The following is a 27,663-nucleotide window of genomic DNA, read 5'->3' as shown; positions in this document are numbered from 1 at the left end:
AGGGGTGCTGAAAGTCATTTTGAACAGAGGATGCTGTGAATTTAATTTAATTAATTTTTTTTTTACAAAAAACCTATAGGCCTATTTAAAATACACTTTAAAAATAAATGAATTGTACACTTCAGTGCACACGGCCAGGGTAACGCACAGACATCATCATTCGTGGTGGGGATGGAGCGTCTGTCTGCAGAAACTTCCTGGTGATAGATGAGATGGTTTTGGATAGCTGGCTTTGGGAGCCAAAAGAACATAAGCAATGTGTTTTCGATTCAGGCTAGGTCAATGTCAATAGTCTTGTGTCCCGGTTCTCTCCGCATTAATCCAATAAAGTGTCCTTAACTTACAAGCCGGGCACTCAACTTCTCCAAGTTGGTTTCAATTCCACATAAACGATCCAAAAGCAGCTCCTGCTTGCTTTTGAGTTCATTCATCACACGAGTCTGAGTGTTGAGAGCCCTGCTTCATCCTTCAGAAATGACTGGCAGCCTTCCCAAAACAGCTGCCAATACGGACATTGCGATTGGTCAGAAAGCTCCCAGCTCCAATCAGCAGCACGTCTGCTACCATAATTCCAATCGTGTAGATGTCTTCCACGGAAAGTCTTTTTGTCAATAAAATTTGATCGATTGCATTGAGAGACCAACTGATCAGTTCCGTAATTCCAGTTTTGGATTTGATGCAAAAAGAGGTTCCTATTAGATTCACAAGACCAGACAAAACAAAAGCAGCAGCAAGAACATAGATATGAGTGGGATGAGAAGGAGCAAAGAAAAATGCCACCGCCTTCGTTGAGTAGCAGAAGAGAATTAAGTTAAATATTCGTGTAATAGTGTGTCACAATCTATAACATATATATATATATATATATATATATATATATATATATATATATATATATATATATATATATATATATATATAATGTATAAGATTTGTAAATATTGTGTAAGGTTTATGGCCTTTTTTCTGTAATTGTCTCTAGAAAGGAAAGAAGTGGAAATAAAAACCAAATATTGATTAATCAGCAGTGCACAAAATATAATTTATGTGCTGTAGTTCATGTTGTATAATAAAACATGCCAGTTAAAAAATACCTTTTTTTTAATCTCCCTCTCGCCACTAGAGGGTGCTGCAGCACCCCTAGCACCCCCACTTCCCGCGGCGATGACTTTTTCCAATTCCATTTATAATTTAAATTATTATTTTCCCCCGAAAGTCAAATATAATTACATCCTCAATTGCTAAAGTTCAAATCAATGAACTACAATTACTGAGCCTGAAATAAGTAACCTCATAAAACTTAACCTTCCAGTTGTGTTCGCTTTCTGTTCGCATCTCTTGTGATAACGGGTTGGTTTTAACCATGTCTTGATTCAACTGTAAAATACACTGTATCATCCAATTTGTTTTTAATCTCTTGGTTACCTTGTTAGGCTTCCTTATCCATGAAAATATTGGTATTCATTTATTTGGTGTGGGAGTCTGAGCCTTTTTTTCTGTCAGTATACCCATAGATATATTATATTTTAATCATTAGCTACGTATGTGTAAACCATAGAACTGTAACATGGTTCGCCAGTTTTGCGTTTGATTAAATTGTACAGTTTTAATGGATTTTTCATGCCGATGACAATTACAAAGTCAATTATCTGAATTCGATTACAATTAAATTATGATTACAAAAGCAAATTAAAAAAAAAAAAATTACAATTATAATTATGTCATACTTCCGATTAATTATAATTTACTACAGTGCCTGTCGGAGGTATGTATACATATTGATATTATTAGGAGTTCCACAGTGTGGATGGGGAAATGAATGGGATATATATATATATATATATATATATATATATATATATATATATATATATTCTTTTGGTAGCCAGAACATCACCAAAATTTAATCAGCTGTTCCTTGACCCATTATCAGCATTTCCTGAAAATTTCATCAAAATCCATTCATAACTTTTCAAGTTATCGTGTACGGACAAACAGCGTTGCACTGCATTAGCTTAGCGTTAGCATAGAATAGAACACTGATGATGAAGTCACTGTTGATTACATCATCAGTTTTAACATTCTTGAAACAACAATGACATCATTGTTGATGACATCATCAGTGTTGTAAAACAATGTTTGCCAGGAGTTCCACAGTGTGGATTGGTCATTTGAAATTGATTTTAAATTGGTTTTGGAAAAACCAAATTACTCCAAAATTACGGATGCCCACACTCGGGGTATTTGGAAGCCGTTGACAAAGTTTCAGGTCGATCAGATACCGCGCCGGGGAGATATTTGCTCCACAAACACACACAGGCACGCACGCACGCACACAGACATTCCTTGTTTTTATAGATAGATGCAATTACAAATATAATTCACCCCGACCCTGCTATAGGCCTCAGTGCTTTGCAAAGCTGTTTTAAACAACTATATAATGCAACCTAAGCTGAGTTTTCTCCTGAAGTCAACTAAAGTCATTATGAGTTTGTTAAGCACAAGTTATTCATAACAAATTTATCATTCACCACGCAATTAGTTTTCTCCTTTGTGTTGAAAGCCTTAGTAGAGGAAACAATCGGATTTCTTTCCTACACTACGTTTGGGGGATATCAGTGTTTCCACATGGATATGGATTTATTTGACCTACAGTACATTAGCTGGGGCCATGCCATGTTGGTGTATATTTAGAACATTTCCTGCAGCTCAAATGATTTGTGTGGACACGATGAGACACTGTAACATTCGCTGGAGCCACATTCAGCCTAATAATGGACCCTCTACCAACAGTCGTGTTAACACAAAGTGCGTCTGATGTTGTACATTTACACAATTCAGCCTAAAGGTCAAACAGCAACCGGCTATGCAAATATTTGACGACAGCATTGTTAGAAAATTACACTTCCAGTGGCAATACAAGTTCTACTCAAACTGTGTTATACTTACAGTGTCAGATGCGCCTTTAAAAATATGTCACAGAACGCACAAAATTCTTTTTTTTTTTTTTTTTCTGCCGCGCAGCCTCAGTTTCTCAGCACTCAAAAAGCTAACGTGATCTTTGATTTCTTTTGTCTGCAGAGAGGAGCTTCATCATCACAACCGAGCTAGAGCTTCAGCGGCTTATTGCCGAGGCTGAAAAAGTTCTCCCACTGGTGGACAAGTGAAACTGATCTTTCTCAGCTTGCTTTAATAAGTAATGCGTGCACACTCATATCGGACTAAGTAATCAAACGCCAAAGTAGGCAAGCCATGCTGCACAATTCATGAACAGGTTACACAAGTGTCAGATAGAGGACGACAGGAGAAAATGTGGGTTTTCCAAGCTTTGTAAAAAACGTCAAAACATGGGCAAGGCCCTCATTTTTTAGTGCTTTGGACAAGTATTTGGATTTTTGATAATTATTGCAACTATGAGGTCAAATTAGCAAGAGATTGACACTAAAATAATCAGTAAAATAAATTATGTTTTTTTGTTTTTTTTTTTTAATCCCAGGTAAAGTATGGGCAATTATCTGTATATAAATTGAACGGTAATTATTTACTAACAGTGGAACGTGAAATAAAGGGTTAATGATTAACTAATTACACTATTCATGAATCTATTCAACATATACACGTTCCTTTGAAATGATGAAGACACTCTGCAGTTCAGGGTTCCACTTTTTGTCTAAAAATGTGGGGAAAAATATCTCTTTACAGTTCCTTTATTAAAATTTCATGAACAATGTGATCCTGGCGTTATCACAGTCCCTCACTTTCACTTGCATCTCTGTGGGAAAAAAATAAAATAAAAATCTCTCATTGCTTTTTAATAAAAAGGCTGAAGTCGTGCAGATGTTGAGGATGATATTGTATTCCAGAGCAGCCTCGTCTCAGATGAGCACATTCTTTTATGGATAAAATGAGTTTGCATAATTAAATGTTCATAATTTCTTTTTTTTTTTTTTTGCATTTGTATTTTATTCTTTACCAGGAATTTAATGCATTGTTTTCTTCTAACAGCTTTGTTTTACATCATGAACACAGGTGATGTTACTAATGATTTGGGTTTGCATTCAAATTCGAAAATCGAATATCCTTTTTTGTTTTTATTTTTTTTATTCAGTATATCCATTAAGGTTGCCATGCTTTCCTTATATACAGTATACTAGGTAGAAAACGGGGGTAGGTCTCCAACATTAGTAATTAAAATGGTTCTTTTACTCTTCTATTTAGATTTTATCTGGTTTAACGTGAGTTGGTTCCTATGTAGAGTCTGAGATGAAGCTTAATGGTCATAAATCATTTGGAAAGCTATAAGCTAATACTGCAAGACAGACCTAAAGTCATACTTTGGGCAGATAAACCATTAAATTGGATTGTGAATTGTGCGAACCCAAAGAAAGCACATAGAGCCACAGGAATACGGCTGTCAGAACTATTCAATCTACCAATTTAGCAAGCACAACATCTTGAAACTAAAGAATAGTAGAATGTAAAGAACAGCTAAAACCTCCACCAAGGACCAAATATCCTCTTTGCCAGATTTTGTCAGTTATCTGGATCAGTGATCCTGATCGTGGCACACTAATCATGCAGACTAATAAAAGAGACAATGTAGAACATGAGAAATGTGTTCATGATTAATATTATGTTTTCAAAAATAAATGTTTCTCTGATGCAATGTTTTTTTTTTTTTTTTTACATTACTTGTGAAAACAAATAACTCAAATATGACTCGATACTAGGGATGTCCTGATCTGATATTGATATCGAATATCGGTCCGATATCACCCAGAAAACAAATATTGGATTTTATCAGACTGCATCTAAAATCTTTAATAATAATAATAATAATAATAATAATAATAATAATACATTTTATTTGTATAGCGCTTTTACAGTACTCAAAGATGCTTTACAGGGATAAACAATAAGTAAAAATACAGAGGCATAGACTTAAGTAAAAACACAATGTAATAAACAATAGGTAGACTACAAGATAAAATGGCTATACATTAAAATGCCTATACATTAAAAGCAGTCCAAGATAAGTGGGTTTTGAGGTGTTTTTTTAAGGTTTTATATATATATTATATTAATTTATTCAATTGAAGAATACTATAGATATTATGTTGAAGGTTCAAATATCTGTAACCAATTGATTAATAATAAATGGGTCAGCTTTTCTTATACCTACTGTTGCTAACTTTTGTTCTCTGTTTGAGTGACATCACTTGATCAAGCCTTTTCTAACATTCCACACTACAAAATAAGTAATAGAAGTATGTATGATCCGTGCTGATATGGTATCGGTTCGATATCGGTATCATATTGGAAGTGAAAAAGTTGTATTGGGACATCCCTACTCGATACCCCGACAAACTTTTTTCAAGATTTGAGGAGCTAGAATGTCCACCTGATAGGAGGTACAGCAGATCTTTTTGTATATTCTGAGAGAGTAGATGGAGCCAAATTTCAGTTTCCTATGTGGTGTAGTTTTTGAAATATTGGAAGCTGAAAATGGAAGAAAAATAAGGAGCCATATCTCAGAAAGTATGCATCCGATCAAATTAAAATTACAGTGTGCCTGTTGAATAATTACGGAATAATTGATAAAATTTTTTTTGAATTTTTTAAACCAAAGTGCGTAGACCATTTATTGAAATGTCATGGAATTTGTAAAAAAATTTTTTTTTTCTGCTAATCAGACATTGGTTAGGATATCATCTAAACAGATACACACTAATACACTGTATATCCTCCTTTAGTTCTGACACAAATGAAAAAGTCATGTGTTACTTGAACTACATGAAACCATGACACTGACACATCTTTATTCTAGAAGGGGAGTTTATGCAGAGATGGCGCTGTTAATGGAATTCATTTTGAATATGAAGTGTTTAGGAAAGGCTGATTGAATGACTGTCTCCTGAGGGGAGTTTGTGTAGTGGAGTGAGAGAGGTGGAGGCAGAAAGACATCAGCGTCTCTGTAAAAGACCACCACCATCAGGCTCACGGCTCACACGCTCATTTTGCCTTTTGTTGGAGAAAACATCTGCCCTCTGCTTGACTTCTTTAATTTCCTTCATGGCTCTAAATCTGCGATCACAATGAAAGATGGCTTCAAATCAGCTGACCATGGTAGTTACACTCAATTGCTCAATGCAATGCTGCTGCCCCTGTGCATTATGGGACATTCACATCATTGCATGCTCATTCCTCCTGATGGCAAAACACAAAGCAAATAAAACACTTGGATATCCAGTGTTTTTCAAAATGAATACCATAGGTCTCTGTTTGTCTTCGTAAGCACTGATATTGTTGCTATGGGCAACCAGACTATCCTTAGCAGCCCTCGTGCGCCTCTATATAGAAGGTAGGTTCTGGTTAGTTAATCTACTGGTGGGAATGAAACAGCATCTGGAAACAGCCCACTCACCATGAACCTGTTGTTTTTTTCTGCTCGTATTGAGCTAAACAGCAAAATAACTGCAAACCTAGTAAAGTGAAGCTGTTTTAAAGTTAAAGATGTATCTGTTGCATAAAGTACAAAGGTGATGGATTAATTGAAAGGGAATCAGCTTTACATTCATACAACTTCCTTCATTGCATTAATGCCAAAGAGTTTTATACACAGCTTGAAAATCAACATGAAGTTTGAACAAATATGACTCCTGAGGCAAGCTTTACCCCATGCTCTGTGTGAAACATTAACCAAACAACTCACCATCCTGTGTGCAACTCGCTGCTTTTGAGCTAAAAGCTGGACAGGACAAACCAAGACCTCGTCCACTTGCCATCTGTCACTAATTTCTCACCTAAAGTCTTTTAATCTCTACTCTTTACTTGGAACCTCTGATTTAAACAACTGCTATCTCACTCTGGTTGTACTCTAATGAACAATTAGGTTAATCAATCTTTGTCCAGACCAGTGATTTCCTGTAAAAAAAACTTTTCCGTCAAAACACGGATCTTTAATAGATTTTGCTTGGCCTGAATTACATACAGCAGCGGAATGTCACAGAGTTCAGCTGAATCAAATAAAGCCACAATTCAATATTCACCCTACTGGAGTGTAAAAGCATTGAAATAATACCAAACATTTAAAATAAACTAGAACTCCATTTGCATATAGATGTCTAAAAGCCACAATGTACAATACTACTTTAATGTACAGTAAGCAACGCAAGCCTGTTCTGTTATTACCTACAATGGAGACTTTAAACTACTGTGTGAGCTACCGCAAGCTTAGAATTACCAAAGCACTACTGCTCAAACCACTTTAAACTATACCAGTACCATGTTGTACATCCTCTAGAGCAGTGGTTCCCAAGCTTTTCACAGTCATGTACCCCTTCAGACATTTAACCTGAAGCCTTGTACCCCCTACTCCTGCACATTTAAAAAACATAATAATGTGATGTCACATACAATTTAGCCCTACAGTGATTTTTACCTATCATTGAGGAATAATAATAATAATAATAATAACAACAATAATAATAATAATAATCATAATAATATGTGCATTTCCTGAAGAAAATGTAAGTGAGGATGCAGATGCTGGACCGCATCGCACTGCGTTAGCTTATCAATGCCATTAGCTAGCATAAGCATTAACCAAGCATCATCATTAACATTAGCATCGCAATAGCATAAGCCTAGCATTAGCATTAACCTAACATTAATATTGACCTAGTATTAGCTTTAACCTAGCGTTATAATTAACCTAGCAATAGCATTAGCCCAGCATTAGGATTAACCTAGCAATAACCAAGCATTAGTATTAACCTAGCATTAGCATCAATTGCTCTATTTATATTCTAGTTTCCAATGTTGTCATTGTTTTTCATTTTTATTCATGTACCCCCTATGGCAATCTGCATGCCCCTGGGAGTACACATACCCCACTTTGGGAACCTAGGTTCTAGAACACATTGAGTTGTCTTGGATCTGAATTACACTATACATTTGCTTCCCCATGCCCTGTACTACTTACTGCCACCTACTTACTTACAGAAGTATTTATTTACTGTTGCTACAAATGCACATCAGTGACACTTAGTTATGTTGTGTTAGTTCTTCAACTATCCACTGAGTTTCATCTGGATCGGATCCATATTGTGCATTTCGTTGACATTTTTGGGGGTGTCCGTACATTTTGAACCTACGGTATAGTGATTAATGGGGATATACAGTTCTGACAAGCCTTTAAAGTGTAAATTATCATGGTTCCATGATCAGAATCACTGATCCAAATAACTGCCAATGCCAATATATGGCAAAGAGGATATTTGGTGTTTGGCGGGGGTTTTGTGCTCTCTCAGTGCTCTTGTTCATAAATACTTTTAAAACATTTATTAATGTTTTAACACATTCTTGGTCAAAACCAAAATGACTGATTTCTACCAACAATTCCCAAGTTGGGTTCAGTAAGCATACTATGGTTTCATAAACTATTACATTATAAAATAACTTCCCCAGTCACAGTATAAGTGAAGTGTCTTTACTGTCACATATACACAGGTAGATATGTGAAATTGTTTTTTTTAATCCATCCCTGAAGAGCAGTAGTACCCAGCCAGTAGTTGGGGGTTAAGTACCCACAGTTATGGCTCACAACAGACTGAAACTTGCAGCTCATTCCCTTCAGCATTAGACCACTACTGTCCAAATACTTACTTAAACCTGTCTGACAAAATAATTGTGTGACTGTTCAAAAACCCAATTGAAATTAAATCCAAATCCTTAAAATCACCCAAACTTGTTGGATACATTGAGACATGAGAGTCCAAGGAAAATTCACAGAATACAAAAGGTTTGATACCCACCAACCAACATGTTAACAAATCTCAGCAAATAGTGCTTAGACAAAATTATGATTTACACTTTCTGCATAATTACACCAGTGCTGCTGCTGACAAAACATTAATATCAGCCACAGTGGTCATCAATAATGCAGTTGTACTTGTGGGCATGAAGTTAAGTTTAAAGTTCTGAATATAAAGACATAAAAGGAGCCTCAACAACCTGAATGGAGATTGTTTTCCATCCTTCAAGGATCTTCTAATAATATGTGAAACATTGGTGAGAGTTTCACAGATGAAAACTAGAGCAAAGTGATTTCTGTGGAGTTGACAGCCCACGAATCGGGGCGGGCAGGTGGGAAACAAAATGAGGGGGAAACATGTCTCTCTCCTGTGTCTTTCGAGATAGACAAATTGGTCTATCCCTCTGGTGAGAATCCTTGCTGGCACATGAAACAACAAAAATAATAATACAATTCTAGCAGTGGAGACCAAAAATCAGGAGACGTATTGGTTGGCATTATGAAGAGTGACAGGTTGCAGTGACGTTGGTGGTCCACTTGGAGATGGATTAATGGACCCACCAGAAAGATGCCAAACATCCGTTTGATCCTTTGCTCTATCTGCAGATACACTACAAATGATTGATCCATGTATACTTTCAAACAACACAAGAGAACAAGGTGCAACAATTAGCTGTTATTTGGTCTCCTTGCAGATGGTTGATGACTCATGGTGAAACTAAATGCTCTGAATGTGTGTATCTGTGACACATATCCAGAGATAATAACTTCTATATTTAATCGTATGCTCTCTCCACTATTGCTCTTTGATTCGGATGGAGCCAAATCTCCTGGAAGGATTAATGTCCACTGGGTCAGATCAACTCAGTCAACAGACCAATGGGTGCATGAGGAACTCAGGGTGTCATCAAAAGACAAAGGAAGCCATCATGAATTAATTTAGACCAACTGTTTTTACTCAATATTATTTGTTTTGATTCAGTATTTACTCAAACTATAATCCAATTATGGATTAAGCAGTGCAGAAATAATGCGTCTATCACATTGTGACTTGAAAGTGTGAATGCGTTGGTTTTGGTGTGTAAACTTGATTTGTCGGCTTAGGAAACTTCTTGTGTCTACGAACAACTGGAAAGAAAAAGAAAATGTACTGTATTGATTTTCACCATTGTTTTTAACAATGCATCGTTTAATGTAACTGCCATTTTAAAGAAACGCTTGAAGGATGCGTATACCTTTGCACCCGCTCCCATTTCTATCCGACTTTCTCATGCATTTCACGTCATACATGACTGCACAACTGTCTCTCTTGAACAATCCATAACTCAGCGTTTCTAACCCAACATGTGATCCCCCCCCCCCCCCCCCCCCCCCCCCCCCCCCCGTCAATCCCTGAAACATGTCTGAACACACGTTGCGTCAAACGAACAGGCAGAGCCACAGACCAGGCATACAGCAGCATTCATCGGACTCACCCTGGCAGCTTTGGCATCTTCACAAAGTTGAACACATCCATGTGAGCTGCAGATTTGACATCTACCTCACTCCTGCTCCATTGGTTCACGTTGTCTTAGATAATGCGGGAATGAATAATTCAGAATAAAAAATAAATAAATAAAAAAAAGTGGAGCTCCCACAAGTCAGGTGGAGAGATTAGTCCTGTTGTCTGCGCCTGTGCATGGCTGAGTGATTGCTGTGTTTTCGCCTCAGCAGCACAAATCCACAGCCCTGGTACGGGATCTGGCAGCACAGCTTCCCCCCTGGTTACATCCTTCAAAGCATGCCTCTGTTAGCTGCGTTAAGCCATCTTCATTTAATTTCCATTGCGGTGGAATGATGTGTGGGAGCCGTGCAGTAACAACAGCTTTGGCGAGAGGCAGAGAGATTCAGAGCAAAGGCTGAGGGAGGGTGGAAGGGGTGGTGGCTGTGGTGGTGGTGGTGCTGAGCAGATGAGAGTGAATATGGATGGATGATGTCTTTATGGATGTGTACAGTACAACGAGAGCTTAAATGGCCAGTGAGTGACGCCGCCAGTTTTCAATAGGGAAAGCCATAGAAAAACAAATCCTAAGCCACGTTAAGCTTTCGTAGAGAGTGAGGTCAGGTGAAAATAAAGACAGATAGAAGATATCATCGTGGGTGCATAACATATGTATATGAGCAGCACAAGCAGCTGCAGAGTAAAGTGTTTCCTCTGAAGCTGAGCTTTCTACATAATGACTCTCTGCTGCTGACTTTCAAAAACAGGCTTGCAAAGGGTCACCCTTAGTGACACCAATCAGATAGCATCCATACATTTTGGCAATCCTGCTAAAGTAATCATCTAAAGAGAAGGAGGGCTGCTGGATCAATGCGTTTTAACCCTTGTGCAATGACGCACCACTGTACAATTATTAATAGTCACCCACAAGAGGAACATTTCAAATTATTACTAGAATAATTGGTAACACTTTATTTTAAGTTTTATACATTAGGCTGACGTTATGCTGTCATTAGCATGAATAAGGTGTCATGAAGGCTGCTATTAAGTGTCATTCACTAAATTATGACACCTTTGGAGCTATGTTGGCATTTTTTGGGTTAGGTGGAGGGATCTAGTGTAATTGAGCTCAGATGATTGACTTTCTAGTTGTAATTGCCATGAAAATTCTATAAAAATTGTCAATTATAATTGAGGGCAAAACTTTTGAACCATGTTACAGTTCTATGTACAGTTCTACACATATGTAGTTCATAATTATTAAAATATGTTTCATATCAAGCTTTCCAACATTTTACCATTTAAAAAATATATAAATCTAGGGGTACGCTGACACAAAAAAGGCTCAGCTGCCCACACACCATAAATATTAAAACCTATATTTTCATTGATGAAGCTTAGCAAGGTAATCAATAGATAAAAAAAGAAATTAGATGATAGATATGAATTTTTAGTGTATTTTACAGCTGATTTAGGACCCGTTAGCATTAGAGATGCTAACAGAAAGTTAACACAAGAGGAAGGTTCAATTTCATTAGGTTAATTATTTCAGGCTCAGTAATTGTGATTAAGTGTAATTGAGCTTTAGCGATTGAAATCGTATTTGTAATTGACTTTCTGAGGATAAAAAAAAATTCTAATTGTAATTGGAAAAAAATGCTGGTCACTGTAATCGTAATCAAATTGTAATTGAACGTGGGTAATTGAAAACATAATTGTAACTGAAAAATGTAATTGACCCCAACCCTGGCTAGGGTTCGGGGTTAGGGTAATGAAGGGTTAGGGTTAGGGTAACAAATAACACTTAATGACAGCCTTCATGACACCTTATTCATGCTAATGACAGGCGTCATGTCACAATAATGACAGCGTAATGTCAGCCTTTATGAATAAAACTTCAAGTGAATTATTAATTGACCTATTTGTCATTTTTCTAATAAAGATCTCTTTGCACAATAGTTAGTCTGTAGGAATCAGTTTGTGACAAAGGCTGCTATAGGATGCAGGACTTCTTTAATACAGAAAGTATCCCTTGGTTAAAAGAAAAAAAAAAAAATCTACAAAGCACTATTTTCTCTTGTGACTTCACATATTTGCTAAGTCATGCATTAAAATTGTAAGAGTCCAGTGTGTCGCAGGTGTCATGCCTACATCAATTGCTGTTGAATGTTTGTTGCATGACTTGAAATCGTGACAGTTTTGCATTGGAGTTACATAAATTTAACAATAAAAAGTATCTGTAAATTAGTTAACGTTAATATGACTATTGGTTCAGAACGCTGCAGCTCAGGTCTTAACCAGAACAAAGAGGTCAGAGCACATTACTCCAGTTTTAAAGTCTTTACACTGGCTCCCAGTCAGCCTCAGAATAGACTTTAAAGTTCTGCTGCTGGTGTATAAATCTGTGAATGGGTTTGGTCCAGAATACATCAGTGACATGTTAGTCAGGTATGAACCCAGCAGGTCTCTCAGATCTATGGACACAGGTCAGATAGTGGAGCCCAGAGCTCACAGTAAACATGGTGATGCTGCTTTTAGTTGTTATGCTGCAAAGAAGTGGAACAAACTGCCAGCAGAGCTGAAGTCAGCATCCAATGTGAACATTTTTAAATCAAAGTTAAAGGCACTTTTTTTCTCTACTGCATATGATTGAGGGAGATTTTTGGTCATGTTGTTGATGTCATGATGATTTTACTGATGATTTTAATTGATTTTGCTGATGATTTTAAATGTTCTTATTGATTTTAAACAATTGAATGTTTTATCATGTAAAGCACATTGAGTTACCTTGTATATGAAATGCGCTATACAAATAAATTTGCCTTGCCTTGCCTATTAAGATCGCATTTCTCATTTAAAATATAGGACCATGTATGCTTAAAAATATCCAATTGGTTAGTTTTCCACTTTAATGGGAATCTGTAGAATCCTAAGGCAATGCAGCACTCCAGCCCTGTCTCCAGATGAAGAATCACCACAGGTCTGACCACCTAAAGAGAAAAGCTTCTTTCATAAATCACAACAGCTCAGAAAAAAAAAAAAAAAAAACCCATCAAAGCCAATTATCTTTGGCTGTGATTCAGGGAGGTGTGATGTTCCTTCACGTGTCTGAGAAAATTTAAATCGAAGGAATTTGTCACTGTAACGCGGACACTTTCAGATCTGTGAAAAACAGACTAAAAAGGCTAACCATTAATGAGATTTCTACACCCGTCAACTGACGTCTTTGATTGCAGCTAGAGCTTCAGTGAAACACATAAATATATAGGAATCAGATAAATGCATTACCGGTAAATATTTGCTACATTTCTGCAAATATTATCCTCTGAAGATATCTCATAAAAAGGTTATACTAAATGAACAGTTTGACTCAGGTTTGAATCTCTCCGAGGTCACTTGACAGAATGATAAACAGTCCAATCAATTAGGATGCCAGGCTCCAATAAATGACGAAATTTAGCTTCATGGAATACAAATAGTGGTTGCTTCTCCTTGAAGCTTTTCAAGCCCATATTTGTAACGTTTCTATGGGTCAGATAACAACCACTTTATATTGAAATGCCACAACTTGTGAACCTCTGCAGAGTGAGTCAATGTGCCTTTGCTGAGAGTGATACATGGAATAAAGAATGTTGTCACTTCCACTTAGAGTCAGGTATAGAGTTGGTTGCAGTCGCAGAAAGAGAAACAGGTTTAGATAAAGAAAAGAAAAGAAAAGCGAGTTCCTTAAAATAGTATTAGGGAGTACTAAGGCCAGCCAGGAAACGAGTTCATTTTTTGACAGTTATTGTGATAATGGGTATGATAACAATCCGTATACAGTTCCTTCTTTGGTTATTCTGTATTAAAACCAAATCAAAACAACAAATAAATGGTGTGGTTATTTTGAATAATCTGTGTACCCTTCGTTCTTTGGTTATTACATTTTAAAAACCAAATCAGAATAACAAATAAATAGTGTGATTATTTGGTTAAAACCAAAAGAGAAATGCAGAAAAATCAAAAACCAGACAAGCACAATCTTCTGTTTGTGTAATGTGTTGATATTTACAAGGAAACTATGGATGAGAGCTTCATGTTTTAAGCACAGATGGCACCCACAGACTGGGGCGGACTTTTAATCCCTTACTTTTACTCATACTTTTTACTCTGCGTTTGATAGAAATGATCTTGTAGTATGTTGTCCACATCCCAATGATGACGAAGAGGCGTAATTTGTGTGTCGATGACATTTCGTTAAAGAGTTATTGATGCTAGAAGTACGAATCTGTGAATATTTTACCAACCTTACCGAACATGTTACGGTCCAAATACTATCCATATAAACTATTATTATTATTGTTATTGTTATTGTTATTATCTTATCTTGTTATTGTTATATTGTTTTATTTAGTTTTGCACATATTAGTCTAACTACTGTTTATATATATCTTTATATTTTTTTCTAGTTAATTGTTATTATTTAATGTTTACACTATTGGAGAGAGCACAGTTCACCAAGTCAAATTTCTCGTGTGTATAACTTACATAACTTGGCCAATAAAGTTGATTCTATTCTATTCTGGTGACTGACTATCGACTGTGAGGCTGGTGTGAGGAACAATAGATGACCATTTGACACTTTTACGAAAAAATTACAGCTTTTTTTTGAGAGCAGTAAAAAATATAGTTTTTGCACATTATAATACCGCTAGCTACTAATAGCAGTCGTCAACACAGACGGAAGTTGATCACAAGAAACGAGGAGCACCAGTAGAGTCATTACACCACCTCTGGGTTCTTTAATCACATATCATGTTTTACGTAACATCCATTTTTTAATTTTTTTGTTTTTTCATTTATGTGTTAATTGTATTTCAATTCACCAGATCATCAATTGTGTGACTTATGCATTGTTCTTTTTTTTTTTTTTTTTGTCAGGGAACAAAAGTCCGTTGGTGGGTCTCCTCTGTGTGGTGAGCTTAAAACATGAAGCTCTCATCCATCGTTTCCCTTAAATATCCAAATATCATACAAACGAAACAAGATTTTCTCTATTCCTGTTTTTGTTTTAAGTCAGAAAACAAAATAATAACACAGTTTATTTGTTATTTTGATTTGGTTTTAAAAAGGAACATCCAAAGAATGAAGGGTACTCGGACAATGGCTGTTGAAGGTTTGTGTGTGTTTTTTTTAAAATGTAGACAAAGGTTATTATGCAACATGTCAGAGAAATATCCAGAATGTCAAGAAGGATATTCTCAAGATCAATAAAACATGTGTTAGCGTGACATGTAGCCTCAGTGTCCTGTGGAAGCTGCAGGAATGGGAGACTCATCGTATTGTGGACAGTTATATTTGTCTATTTGAGTTTGTGGCCCACAGGCCAACATGAGTGGCAACAAATATTAGGGTCAGACAGGATCGTAATCTAAGGCGAAGCTTTGACCGATAAAGCCCTGCTGTCCTGCTGATCCCTGACTCTCCCGTGGCTTAGTCCCTTTTAAAACAGCTGGATTCAGTCATACTGGCACACTTGGAATTTATAACATCACAGTGCTTTAATGTTTAAAGGCTGGGTTTGGCTCTGGTTCCCACTATTTCACTGAGTGAATGCAATACAATGCGTGCGTCAATATGATGCAGATGCATTGATATGGATGGACGGTTAATTTTGAAATTCTTTGGCCAATATAATACTTTTTCCAATGAATCCTAAAAGTTCTTTCATAACGAGTGCGACGTTCTATCTATTGTTATTTTATTGCTTTTGTTTGGTTCTTTTTTTAATTTTCTAACAATACTTAAAAAGTCATTAATAATATATACTGAAGTAAAACAAGATATAGATCAAAGCAAATGTATTAATACATAGGAGTCTCTCTTACAACATTTTTTCTTCTATACTTTGTTAAATGACACAATAATAATAATAAACAAGCACATGCAGCATTGCAATGAATATTTTTTTCTGAAACTGTGTAATCTTCATATGCTTACCTTAACACACATTTTCATGGTGTCTTTTTAACCGACACTAAACTCAATGATAGGGTTATGATGTAAAAGGGCGGGGCTACTATTGGGGCAATCAATTCAAATTATATCATTGGGTAGATATAAGAAATATGATTCATTTGAGAAAGATGATAATCGTGAAGATTTTGTCAATACTAGTTCATTTAATGAGAATTTACTAAAACTAAAAGTCACCATTATTGTTGGACTTGAACCAGATGTGTGTGTGAGCTGTGAGGATACATATTTATCTGTTTCACTCTCATTTGTCAACGTGTCACAACTGTGAGCCTCATCACTGGCTTAACTTCATCTGTCTCCTGTAGCTTGACACTAAATATGGGCTGTGTGGGTGATTTATTCAGTGAATAAACCAATTTTAGCAGAGAGTTTGAGCATTTCAATGTGATTTCCTTATGAATAATCAGTTGCGTGACTAATTGGGACAAGAACTGAAGCGTCACCTGGCAGAGTTTGGCTATGCTTTAAATAGATTAAAAAAGAATTGGTCTCTCATTTTTATAACGTCAGTGGATAAAGCTCAAAGTATCACAGAGGGCCATTGGCATGGTGTTTAACGCCACAGTTACTCGTGCTTACCTGCACCACACTAAACATCCCGACCTTGTTCGTTGTGCTGTCATTTATTGCATTACTATTACTCAGAGCTGTTTCTAGCTTTAGGGGCAAGATACCATTTAGGGGGGCCCCGTGTTTGTGTAACTACATGGAGAGATTGATGAACTTTTTTTGTAACTATAAATGGTTTCCATAACACCTGTCCACTGACTGATTTCCCATCAAAAAATACTAGCCACAGCTTATGATAGCAGTTTATCTTATTTCATTATCCAAATTTGGTTTTTAAGCATATTAGGGATCAAGAAATGTCAATATCATTCTTCTTAGATAAAGACAAAGACAGCTTTTGGAAGCCCCCAGTCCTAATGGCTCATTGGACCCAATGTAAATGCATAGTCCTTCCAGAAAGTTCATTTTGTAATAATATGTTATGGTTTCATTTATTCAGACAAGGGAACATTTTTACTCTCCCACACCTGGGACTCTGTTCTCCGGTGACCATCGAGCAAGAGGAGGCGTGGCCATCTGAGAGAGAACTCTCAAGTTGGCCACGCCCATAAAGAACTTATAATTACGCATGGAAGCGATCAGTAGATGCCTCTGAGGAAGACTGACAGTTGACAGTCTAAACATATCTGGAGATCAAAGTACACATCAAAGTAAATTTCCCTGAAAAAAAATGTCTGAATGAATGAAACCTTAACATATTAAATGCATGGTGAAGACTTTAACATTGATATGTGTGCATTGCAGGTCTTTTTATGATTTTATTAAGGCAATATTTTCATTTGCCTATGGTCTGGATTTTAAATAGTTGTTTGAATAATTATGCCTTACTAAATGCAAACAGCTAAAAACTAAACATTCATTGCGTTTAACTGGTGTCTTTTGAAATATCACAATTTCCTTTTTTTTTTTTTTTTTTAAATACACAGTATCTGTTACATTATTATAATACCACATGAGCTACAAACACGCTCAGTGTCTGACAGAAGAGCTCTTCCACCCCCAGTGGTATATTTTAGAGCTCTTTAAACTGCGGACAAACACTCAAGCTTGATTGAAGTGACCACTACAGTTTCTCTGTTTCATATATTTACTGTGCATGCTTATGTAGGAGCCGAATGTGTAGCTTTTAGGTTATAATACTGTATATAATATTATATCAGTGTTTGAAATAAGTGTTGAACACTTCAGGTTAGGTATTTGTAAACAAAACAAAAAAAAACACAGCATGTGACTATTCAGCCTCAACTGAATCCTCTAATTCACACTGTTTTTTTTTCCTGTTCTTCATTGTGTCAAAAGTGACGCTGTAGAAAAAAAAAAAAAAAAAAGAGCTGTTAAGCTAAGTGGGTTGTAAAACGCTTTGACTAGCACCATTAGAGGGTACTTTGCAAGTAGCAGCAGAGTGATATTGGACTTGCAAACACCAAATTTTTACAAACTTTGCAGCAATATTCATATTTACTCAGTAATTTCCCTCAACAAGAACAGTCTTTTTCTCTTATTTATTTATTTATTTTCACAAGCCTTGTGTCTGGGGAAAGCGACTCGATGGGCAATCAAAAAGAGAAATCACCCAGCGAGCACAGCGAACGCAATTAAAAAACACCCATTGCTTACAAATTCAACAAAACATATGAGAAGAATATCAAAGGTAAGCATAAAAACAATACTAGTCAATGGTATGTCACTTACTGAATGACTGTGAAGACTCCAACTTCATTGTCATCTGGCTCCATTGTTTACAACGCACGTGTTTCTAAGCTTCCTGTTTTAGCATTTCAATGTTGTCTTTGATGCTGTTCCAGGCCTTCCTACGGACTCCAAACCTTCTGCCTCCTTGTTTTAAACCTGTACTGGTCAACTCTGCTGGTCTGACTGAGCTCATCTGGTATTATTAAATACAGTGCACCCCTACCCCACTGCCCAGTCTAAAGCGAGTGCCCTGAGGGAGAAGCCCGGGCTTGTCACTTCTGCCTCTGTAATGAAATAACATCACATTCCAGGCCAGTGCTTCAGAAAACACAGAGAGATCAATGCTGAACAGCTGGAAGCTGGTGGGTTGTAGCGTTGGTTTAAAGCTGCTTCAGTGAGCAGGACTCCCATAAAAAAAAAAAAAACAGGTTAAGTCTAGGTGAAATGCTCCTAAGGTTAACTTTTTTAATATTCTTCTGGTTTTGGGTGGTTTAGCTTTGAAATGCATGATCTTTCCAGCTGCTGAGCATAATAATCTCAAAGAATATCAATAGTTGTACACAATTAAATCACTTTATCTGTCATTTAGAAATGCCATGTTTTTTTTGTTTTTTTTTTATTATGAGAGCTTAAAATTAAGCCCTTTTCATAATCCAAACTCTTTTACCATTCGCCTGCCAACTGTCACCATTACAGAGCCAAACCCAAATCCCATATAAACCACTGAATTAGAGCTTATGTATTTGTTTCATATTTTTCATATTGATCTTCTCTCTTTCTTTTCGGTAAAGAAAAAATCATATACAGTATTTTGATGCTAATTGGAAGTCTAAGTCTGAGTGCACGGCATTTTAATGTCACTCCAGTTCACTCTGCATTACAGCATGCAGATTTTTTTAATGCACGAGTGGCATACACAGTCTTCCATTAGTTATGAACCAAAGGCACGTGTCTTTGCCACTGCAAGCAAAGAGAGCCTCTTGCATAACACATCTCATGCCACGTACACTCAGCAGTCTACGACAACTGAAAGTTCAGTTGTCCAACAAGACAGAACTGAATCTGTAAAACACATTACAAGCTGTTCAAGCTAATAGCCGTAGCATGGCTACAAGCCCACGGTAGAGCGCAGTGAGTGGATAAAACTGACAAAAGCAGGCTCTTTTTTTTTTTTCTTTTTTCTTCCCTGCAAGATAAATACCACACACGAGTCCATCCAATCATGTGGTCGGCCATTCGCCCCTGGGCCACAGCGCTCAGCATCCGTGGCCTGTTTTTCCGTGACACACAGGCCATAGCACTCACACAGTGGACGGACGGAGCATTGACCCTACGCTACATGCATGGCAAAAAATAAATAGATAATTCCAATTCAGCATGTTCTCTTGGGGTCACTCACAACAGTGATGGTAGTAGACAGACACTGTGTTCTGAGACTCATCTCGTGGAATATGCTGCTTGCTATGTGTGGGTGGATTGCCCATTTGTTCCTTTGGAACAATGAGTGTGTCATGTTCCTCTGCAAATCACTTACTGTATACTGCCTCATTATTAGCAGCATTGTGGACCTAATAATCTAGTCGAAGACATTTTGTGACTTGTGAGAGAAATACAAGTCCTTGTGCACTAATATAACTCCCAAAAAAAAGAGGTCTGAAACAAAGGATGAAAAGCAGATTCAGAATATTGAGATAAAAGCGAATTTTCGTCTATTGAAACACATTTATGCTTCACATAATAAAAGAGGAAGAGAGTTTTTCATTGCTTTGTGGAGCTGAAAATCTAATAGATGCAAGTATTTGCATAAAATGATGAGAGTTGTTCCATGTGGAACAGGAAAACACATATTAATATAAATTAGAACCATAGCCGCTGTCGATCGCACAACAAAGGATAGGCTACATCAGTTGGTTGCATTTATTTTCAGGGTGTGATTTACTGTAGCTGTTTATCCATCAAAATAAGGTTCATTATCTTCCTTGCTATCACTCAGGGTAATCATTCATGATCAATAAAGCAAGAGGGTCTTAACACGTATTTATTTTTATCGCAGAAACCATTTAAGACAGGTGTTCAGCTCAATTTTTTTCAGGTTCATTTTAACTTTATTGTACCCTAGTTTAAAGTTTTATTTTAAAGTTTAAAATAAAAATAAAAAACTCTAGGCACAGTGTACACCAAATACAACCTATTTTTAAAATTAAAATAATAGACTCTAATACAATACAACACCTGCAGGTATAGTATAGTGCAAATGTCCTGAGGAAACAACAACAACAATGGTGCAAAGTCCAAAAGCAATGCAAAACAGTGCAATCAAAAATGAAAATAAAATAGGAAAGTTTCAGTGCAAGAAAATTTCTGCTTTGGTTTTACTAGTCAGTAACAAAAACAAAAGAACATAATGTACAAACAACACAACAGAAATATATAGCATAGAACAATAATTACTACATATGCTCCCATCTTTTCTCTCTCTCTTTCTAAATATTAATATTTAATTAAGAGAAGACATGTACAGTGATTTTAAAGGGTGTGTTTCACGTTATTATTATTATTTGCTTTTTGGGGGGTGCAATTTGGCACCCCTCCAGCAGATCGCGCCCTAGGCGGCCGCCTGTGTTGCCTACCGGCAAGACGGGCCCTGACTGATGTATACGAGGGGTTGAAGGACTTCATCATTTTAAAGGTCGACTTTATGTGCATACTAGTCGAGTCGACGTCGACTTGTCGATGACGTCACCAAGAGCCACAGTCGAGTGCTAGTGTTGTGCCAAAATCTGTGACCCGAAAAAATCTGTGACCGCAGGTGGTGACAGTTCCAACCCCTGCGGACATTTACTCCCCCTTAAACACGTTTGTAATTCTTCTCCGGTCTGCATTTACTTCACCCACCGGAGCGTCATGTTTAAGGGGAGTAAATAGCTCCTGAATAGCTACAAAGACTTTGGCACAACACCACCAGCCCCTGGGACATGTGACATGCTATAGAAAGCTAAGTAAACCCAGGAACACTGCTGCTTCACCTACCGTGAGTCTATGGTAACTGTTAAGCACCGAGGCTTCCTCAGAGCCGGGCGTTTAGACTTTGTTTGGGCTGTTTTTACGGTTGCTTCGGTTTCCTTCACCGAAGCCGGTGTTGTGCCAAAGTCTGTGACCCGAAAAAATCTGTGACTGCTGCAGCTTCTCGGCGGTAGAGAAGAAGAGTGCTACGTCAACTACGTAAACCTCTTTGTAGCTGATAAGGAGCCATTAACTCCCCCTTAAACATGACGCTCCGGTGGGTGAAGTAAATGCAAACTGGAGAAAAATTACAAACGTGTTTAAGGGGGAGTAAATGAGAAGCCGCAGGGGTTGGAACTGTCGCCACCTACGGTCACAGATTTTTTTGGGTCACAGATTTTGGCACAACAGTGGTCTTCCCTCGCTAACGGAGCATGTTTTCCAGATCTACTTAGTACACAGGCATGTTACCACTACAGCTAACGTTAAGCATGTATTTTAGCCGTAGTATCTGCCTACCAGCTGCAGTTTGAGCACAAACCAGGGAGGAGCGAGAAACGCTTGATGTTGTGCTGCCTTGCCATGCAGGGGTACTAGGACCCTCGTTTGCTGTGTTGCGCCGCCATCTTGGGCAAAAGTCAGGTACTGCGACTAGTCGCGAGACAACACTAAAGTCGACCAGTCCACTAGTCTGTTCAACCCCTCATGTATACCGCATGTAAGCTACTGATAAGATTAAAAGCAATAGGACAAATATCAGCACCTGCAGGATCTTCACTTCAAAATTCGATTGATTTTGTGACCACTTTTTGTGATTAAAGGAAATGTTGTGTGATTGTTTGTGTGAAAAGACAGAAATGTAGAAAAAGTGAGAGTTCTTTCAAAGATTTGTGGCTAGAGATGACTGCCGTTTTGTGATATAGGCACAGGAAATGATATGGGGTATTACTGAATTAGTGAAGGGACTGAGATATCTACGACTGATTTATTTAATAATTTACACAATGATTCATCATGTTTTCTGTAATTTTCACTTTCCCCCTGCGGGCCACACTGGATGCTCTCAAGGGCCGGAGTTGTGTTTGACACATGCTTTAAGGCATTCCTTCTAATTACAGGAAGCCCTACTATAACTATAATTATGAAACTGCTTGTTAAATGTGATATGTAACAAACACTCAAAGAAAAATGTAACTCGTGAGTCACTATTCTCATAAAACACAACGATCAGATCGATCTGATCAATCTGAATTAAGGATATCACATTCCTCAGATCAGATAGGCGCTCTGTTTACATGCTGCAGAGGCCCCGCCCTGCTGCCCTGAGAGGATTGGATTCACAGCATCCAGCAATTGTCTGTAATTTGGGAGAAAAATCAATGTGCCCATGGAAAGCTGCTAAGGTCACTAAGTCGTCGCTGTCACGTGCATTAGGAGCCCAGAGTGTCTGCAGGCGAGGCTCCAAGCCTCCTGGCGAGAGACTGCCATGTATTATGGTAATTAGTGGAGGACAATATGTGGAAGATATTGGCTTTTGTGAGTGATCATGCATGGTCAAATGAGAAATTAGCCCAGAGTTCAGTCCTCTTTTATCACAGATTAGAGTATCACTTATAATGAAATCATCTCACGCTGAACAGTGTTCATTTATCGGTGGGAAATTAGGAATCAACCAATTATTTTATGTTCTGGCAAGGGAAAAAAAATCTAATAACATTTAGCTCAAAATATGCTTATAATTAGCTGTGGCCTTCATTTATCTGCTGTTAATGTTCAACTGAAACTTGAATCAACTTCCTTTGATTAACGTGGTAATGAATAATGAGACTATACACCAAATATAGATTTTTATTATTATTTTTTTTTTAAATAACGTTAATTTATTGTTGTATATTTGACTTTGGGCTGCACAATTACAATCACATTTTAATCGTTATGACGATTTTGGTTGAAACGATTAAATGAATCTGATCGTCAGCGATATTTACATTTAAAATACAGGCTTTGCACTCTGAAATAATGTATTTATTTTGTTATCCTTTGTATTTTACATTTTGAATTCTTGAGTTGATAAAAAAAATTGTGTAATTGTATAATTCTTATTTAAAGCTTAATTTTGCACCGCAAACTGTACACATATTGTTTGTTTAAAAGTAGTGTAATAAAAACTGATATTTTTTCCCTAACATGATAAATAATTGTGATTATAATAATCATGATTACAATATTGATCAAAAATAATAGTGATTATTATTTTGGCCATAAGCGTGCAGGCCTAATTTGACTTACCACTGCCGCTCTTCCTTTCTCTCCAAACTTCCAGATAAAATATCCTTTTGTCCTCTTTGGTCAATTTCCATGTTTTCCTTTTCAGGTGCAGATTCCCAACTGCATCTAATAGAAGGCTAAGCATGGATCCTGTGTGTGTCCTGTTAGTAAGCGAGATCCTGGCAGCACTGGTTGGAGAGGGGAGGGTGGACCTCCTTAAAACATTCCTAGTCTGGTGTAAATTCTATTACAGGGAAGGGGATACTGAAAAGAAAGAAAAATCAATACTTTGTGGTCAGTAATGTTTGAAGGATTGAGCTATAGGTGGGAATGTGAGACGGCTTGGCCCGGCTCTGACGCACAGACTTCTCCTGTAAGTGGTTAATCAAGTGCTGGCCTGACATCGAGATTGCATTTTCGTATCAGCATTACCCACACTTTCCCCTTATAGCTTTGAGAGAAAATATGCGATCAAATGTGAGAAATGGTAATCAGAGATATAACAGCAGCAGCATCCACCCAACGCGATGCAGAGTCACTCTACAAGCGATGGAAAATTGGGTTTTGTTTTAACGTCAAAAGACAGATGCATTGGGGTTCTATCCTTTGCCAAAGGCATCAACACTATGGCAGCGTGAGACACGTGTAGACGCCTCACTGCACAGTCTATTCAGCAGTTTGGCTTCTTCTCTCCTGTGCTAAAGTGAACCAATTTTGGTCTATTAGTTCTAACTAAAATACAGATAAATACATTGTAATTAAATAATTGAACCTCTTCTTTAATACGTAATCATGAGAAAAGCTGAGAACTTTTAGGAGAAAAGCTGAACTTGTTTGGGATGCTATCGTTATTATTAGCTCAGTGTTTAAACGTTGGGGAATAAAGCTATAAGAGAAACACCTTCAGGCAGGTTTTTCTACATCAATGTTTTGTGTTGGTCCTTTAGGACAGATTCTGACTTCAGTGGGTGTGAATCAGTCATGTGTTATATTCCAAGCTGAGTAGTACTACATCTGTGTTCCACAGAGCACCAGCACAGACAAGTGACAGAAGGAGGGCACTGCATTGTTGGCTGAACTTTTTCTCAGTCAAACCCCTTTAGCCTTCAGGTTCATATAGTGGCAACCAGGGGTGAAGCAGCGATTTTAAAAGTGAGGGTGTTCTAAGGCTAGGGCGACTCACAATTTAGTTTATTAAATTGATTTTCTTAAACCATGATAAAGCTGTTCTTAAGTCAGTGACACTCAACATGTGGCTCTTTATGTCTTCATTTTAATTATTATTCCCCTAGAAAACCTTAAAAGGGGAACACTTTTTACCTATTTCTTTGGCCACTTTGCAACTTCCTTTCATCCCATTTTTGTCAATTTTTCCAAAAAAATGTACATGTTTTTGTTTTTTCAGATTTGACCTTCCTTTTACCAATAAATATTACTTTTTTCCAAATGTTTGTCTATTTTTGCAATTATTATTAGACATTTGTGTCCAATTCTTGTCGATTCTTTTAACCTTTTTGTTTTGCCACTTTTCATCCAAATAAGCTACCTTTTGCTCATTAAATAACACTTGTTTCCTTTTTCCCTACATTTAGCCTATTTTTGTTTCACAATTTTGCCCTTTTTCCTTATTGTACCCCACATTTTGTACATTTAGGCTACCTTTTGCCATTACATACCACCTGTTTCCTCTTCTTTTCAACTTTTTTGCCAGTCTTTGATGCTTTTGGCCCATTTTAGTCACTTTTCACTCTTTTCTTGCCACATTTCGGCCACTTTTGGACCATTTCTTGGCACCTGTTACTCATTTTTGTCACTTTTCTTACACTTTACTCATCGTTGTTAACTCTTTGTTTACCGTCTCGGAATGACAGCTTCATCAAACGGCTGGCTGTGATTGGCTTGATCACCATTCAGTCAATCTAACTGGACCAATATGTTTTCAACAATGACTCCCTCTGTAAAAAATGAAGGGGACGAATTTTTGTTTTTATGGAAGTGCAGGTGTTGTATCCCCCGCATCCAACTTAGGGTGTCCCACGCTAATATTGGTCAAATATCAGCAAAAAAACAATTTATGGATTATATTAGCCTGTATCTAAAGTCTCCAATATAACATTCTGTTTTTAATGGATTTATTAAAGTCATTTTTCAGGGTCTTCTCATTTGTATTTATTTATTTTTTTAAATTCTATTCAATTGTAAATGATTCTTATGTTTAAGGTAAGAGTGTTGCAATCTTAAAAGCTACAGTGCCTCAACAGCTTCAAGTTATTGAAGTAATTGTATAATGAACTGATCTAATGACTCATTTACTAAAATAAAAATAGAACTGGAACTGGCTAAGCTCCCTGACAGACCTCGATGGTCAAATGCATTGTTTACAAGGTTAATTGGTGGTTAACTGAACCTATTCCTATGAGAAATAACAGAACAGGAAGTCCGATGATATCTGCCGGGAGCTTTGCTCGAAACTGCAACACCAAATGGATCAAACGTAATAGCCGCCATTTCTTGTCTGTTTGGTGGGTCTTGGTATCTGATGAACACTTATCATGGCCATACAATACTGGTTCACATGTCATGTTATCTCACGAGTCCCTTCCTCCAGGGCTCCCACAGGAAGAGTCTGTCCTGAGGGCACTACATGCAATGTATCTATGGTAAAGTGGTGAGCAGTTAAGCAGTGCATCGCTGACTATTATGTCCACACATTATAGTAGAAACCATTCTTTTTTAAGTATCAAAAAGAGTTAGAATGAGCCGGAAGGATTGATCAAACTAATTGTATACACGTTTGGTGACTAGGAACCAATGTTGCGATGGTGTATCCAGTGGTCATTCTGCGTTCTAAAGTCCATCCAACTTGCTGTTCAACTGGTTTATTTTGCCTTTTTGTCACTCAAAGTTCATCTGATCCTTGGAATTAACAAAGCACTTTCCCCGGAATGTGACCCCTCAGGCATATTTCATTACCATTCAAGCACTAGATGTGTTTAAATCAGTGGTTCTCAAACTTTTTTGGCTCAAGTACCCCCTTTGTCCATCTACAGTACGACATTTTGTGCAGAATACTATGAAAAAACAACTATAGAGCGTAATGATGGAATAAATGAATGAGTGATACTCATTTTAAAGATCTCATTTTGTAAATAAGTGGAATGAAACAGTATTTAGTGCCTCCTGAATACATTTATTTCTATAGTTTTTTTTTAATCATTTCCAGTCATCTCCTGCTTGTGTTTTCCGTTCATTTTTTAAACAAGATCATTTCCGTCATCATTCATTTCAGTTATTAGTGAAAAATTATATTTTTTCATTGATATTCATATTTAATTTAAACAGCTTTGTTGGCATGGAAAACAAGTTGGCATTGCCAAAACAAGTGTGACAGTCACAGAGCAATGTGCAGACAAAAATAATAAATAGTCAAAATAGTCAAATTTGTGTTGTGCAAAACAATAAAATAGAATAAAAATAGAGTTTCTTTATATATGTAGAACAACATTTACTGTTATGTTATCGTTGTAAAAGGGGAAAAGGTTATATACAGGGTTTTCCATATTTCCATATACACAGATGTTCCACCAATGTGAAAGTGCCCCTTAGAAAAAAAGCCCTTTGGACAGTCAGTCTTTACTGTCCATGGCGCTAAACTCTGGAACTCATTGTCTCCTGAGCTGAAACAGGACTTAGATCTGGGGGTTTTCAAAAATGAACTAAAGCGTGTTTTAAAAAGAAAGAGACCAAGTGTGTAATCATTTTTAGATTGCACTCAAATGCACTTCCTTTGTGTAATGTCAGAATTAATATTACTGTA

At 37.0% G+C, this 27,663-nt stretch overlaps 1 protein-coding gene across 5 annotated transcripts in view; it reads right to left on the bottom strand.

Moving 5' to 3' along the window:
- LOC114455182 (FERM and PDZ domain-containing protein 4-like) overlaps positions 1-24,047 on the bottom strand; it is a 52,166-nt gene extending 28,119 nt beyond the window's left edge. For 2 of the 5 annotated variants that reach the window (XM_028436235.1, XM_028436236.1), the window contains exon 1: positions 23,868-24,047. In XM_028436235.1, the coding sequence (XP_028292036.1) occupies positions 23,868-23,938 (71 nt within the window). In that variant the 5' untranslated portion in view covers positions 23,939-24,047. Of the gene's footprint in view, positions 1-2,949; positions 3,036-10,290; positions 10,707-18,575; positions 18,655-23,867 lie in introns of those variants that run through there. The other 3 variants (XM_028436237.1, XM_028436238.1, XM_028436239.1) reach the window with 3 other exon arrangements.
- Positions 24,048-27,663: the final 3,616 nt, after the last annotated feature.

This window comes from Gouania willdenowi, chromosome 21 (genome assembly GCF_900634775.1).
Source record: "Gouania willdenowi chromosome 21, fGouWil2.1, whole genome shotgun sequence".
NCBI classification, from domain to species: Eukaryota; Metazoa; Chordata; class Actinopteri; order Blenniiformes; family Gobiesocidae; genus Gouania; species Gouania willdenowi.
The sequence above is the reverse complement of the archived record's forward strand: the minus strand, read 5'-3'. Positions and strand labels throughout refer to the sequence as shown.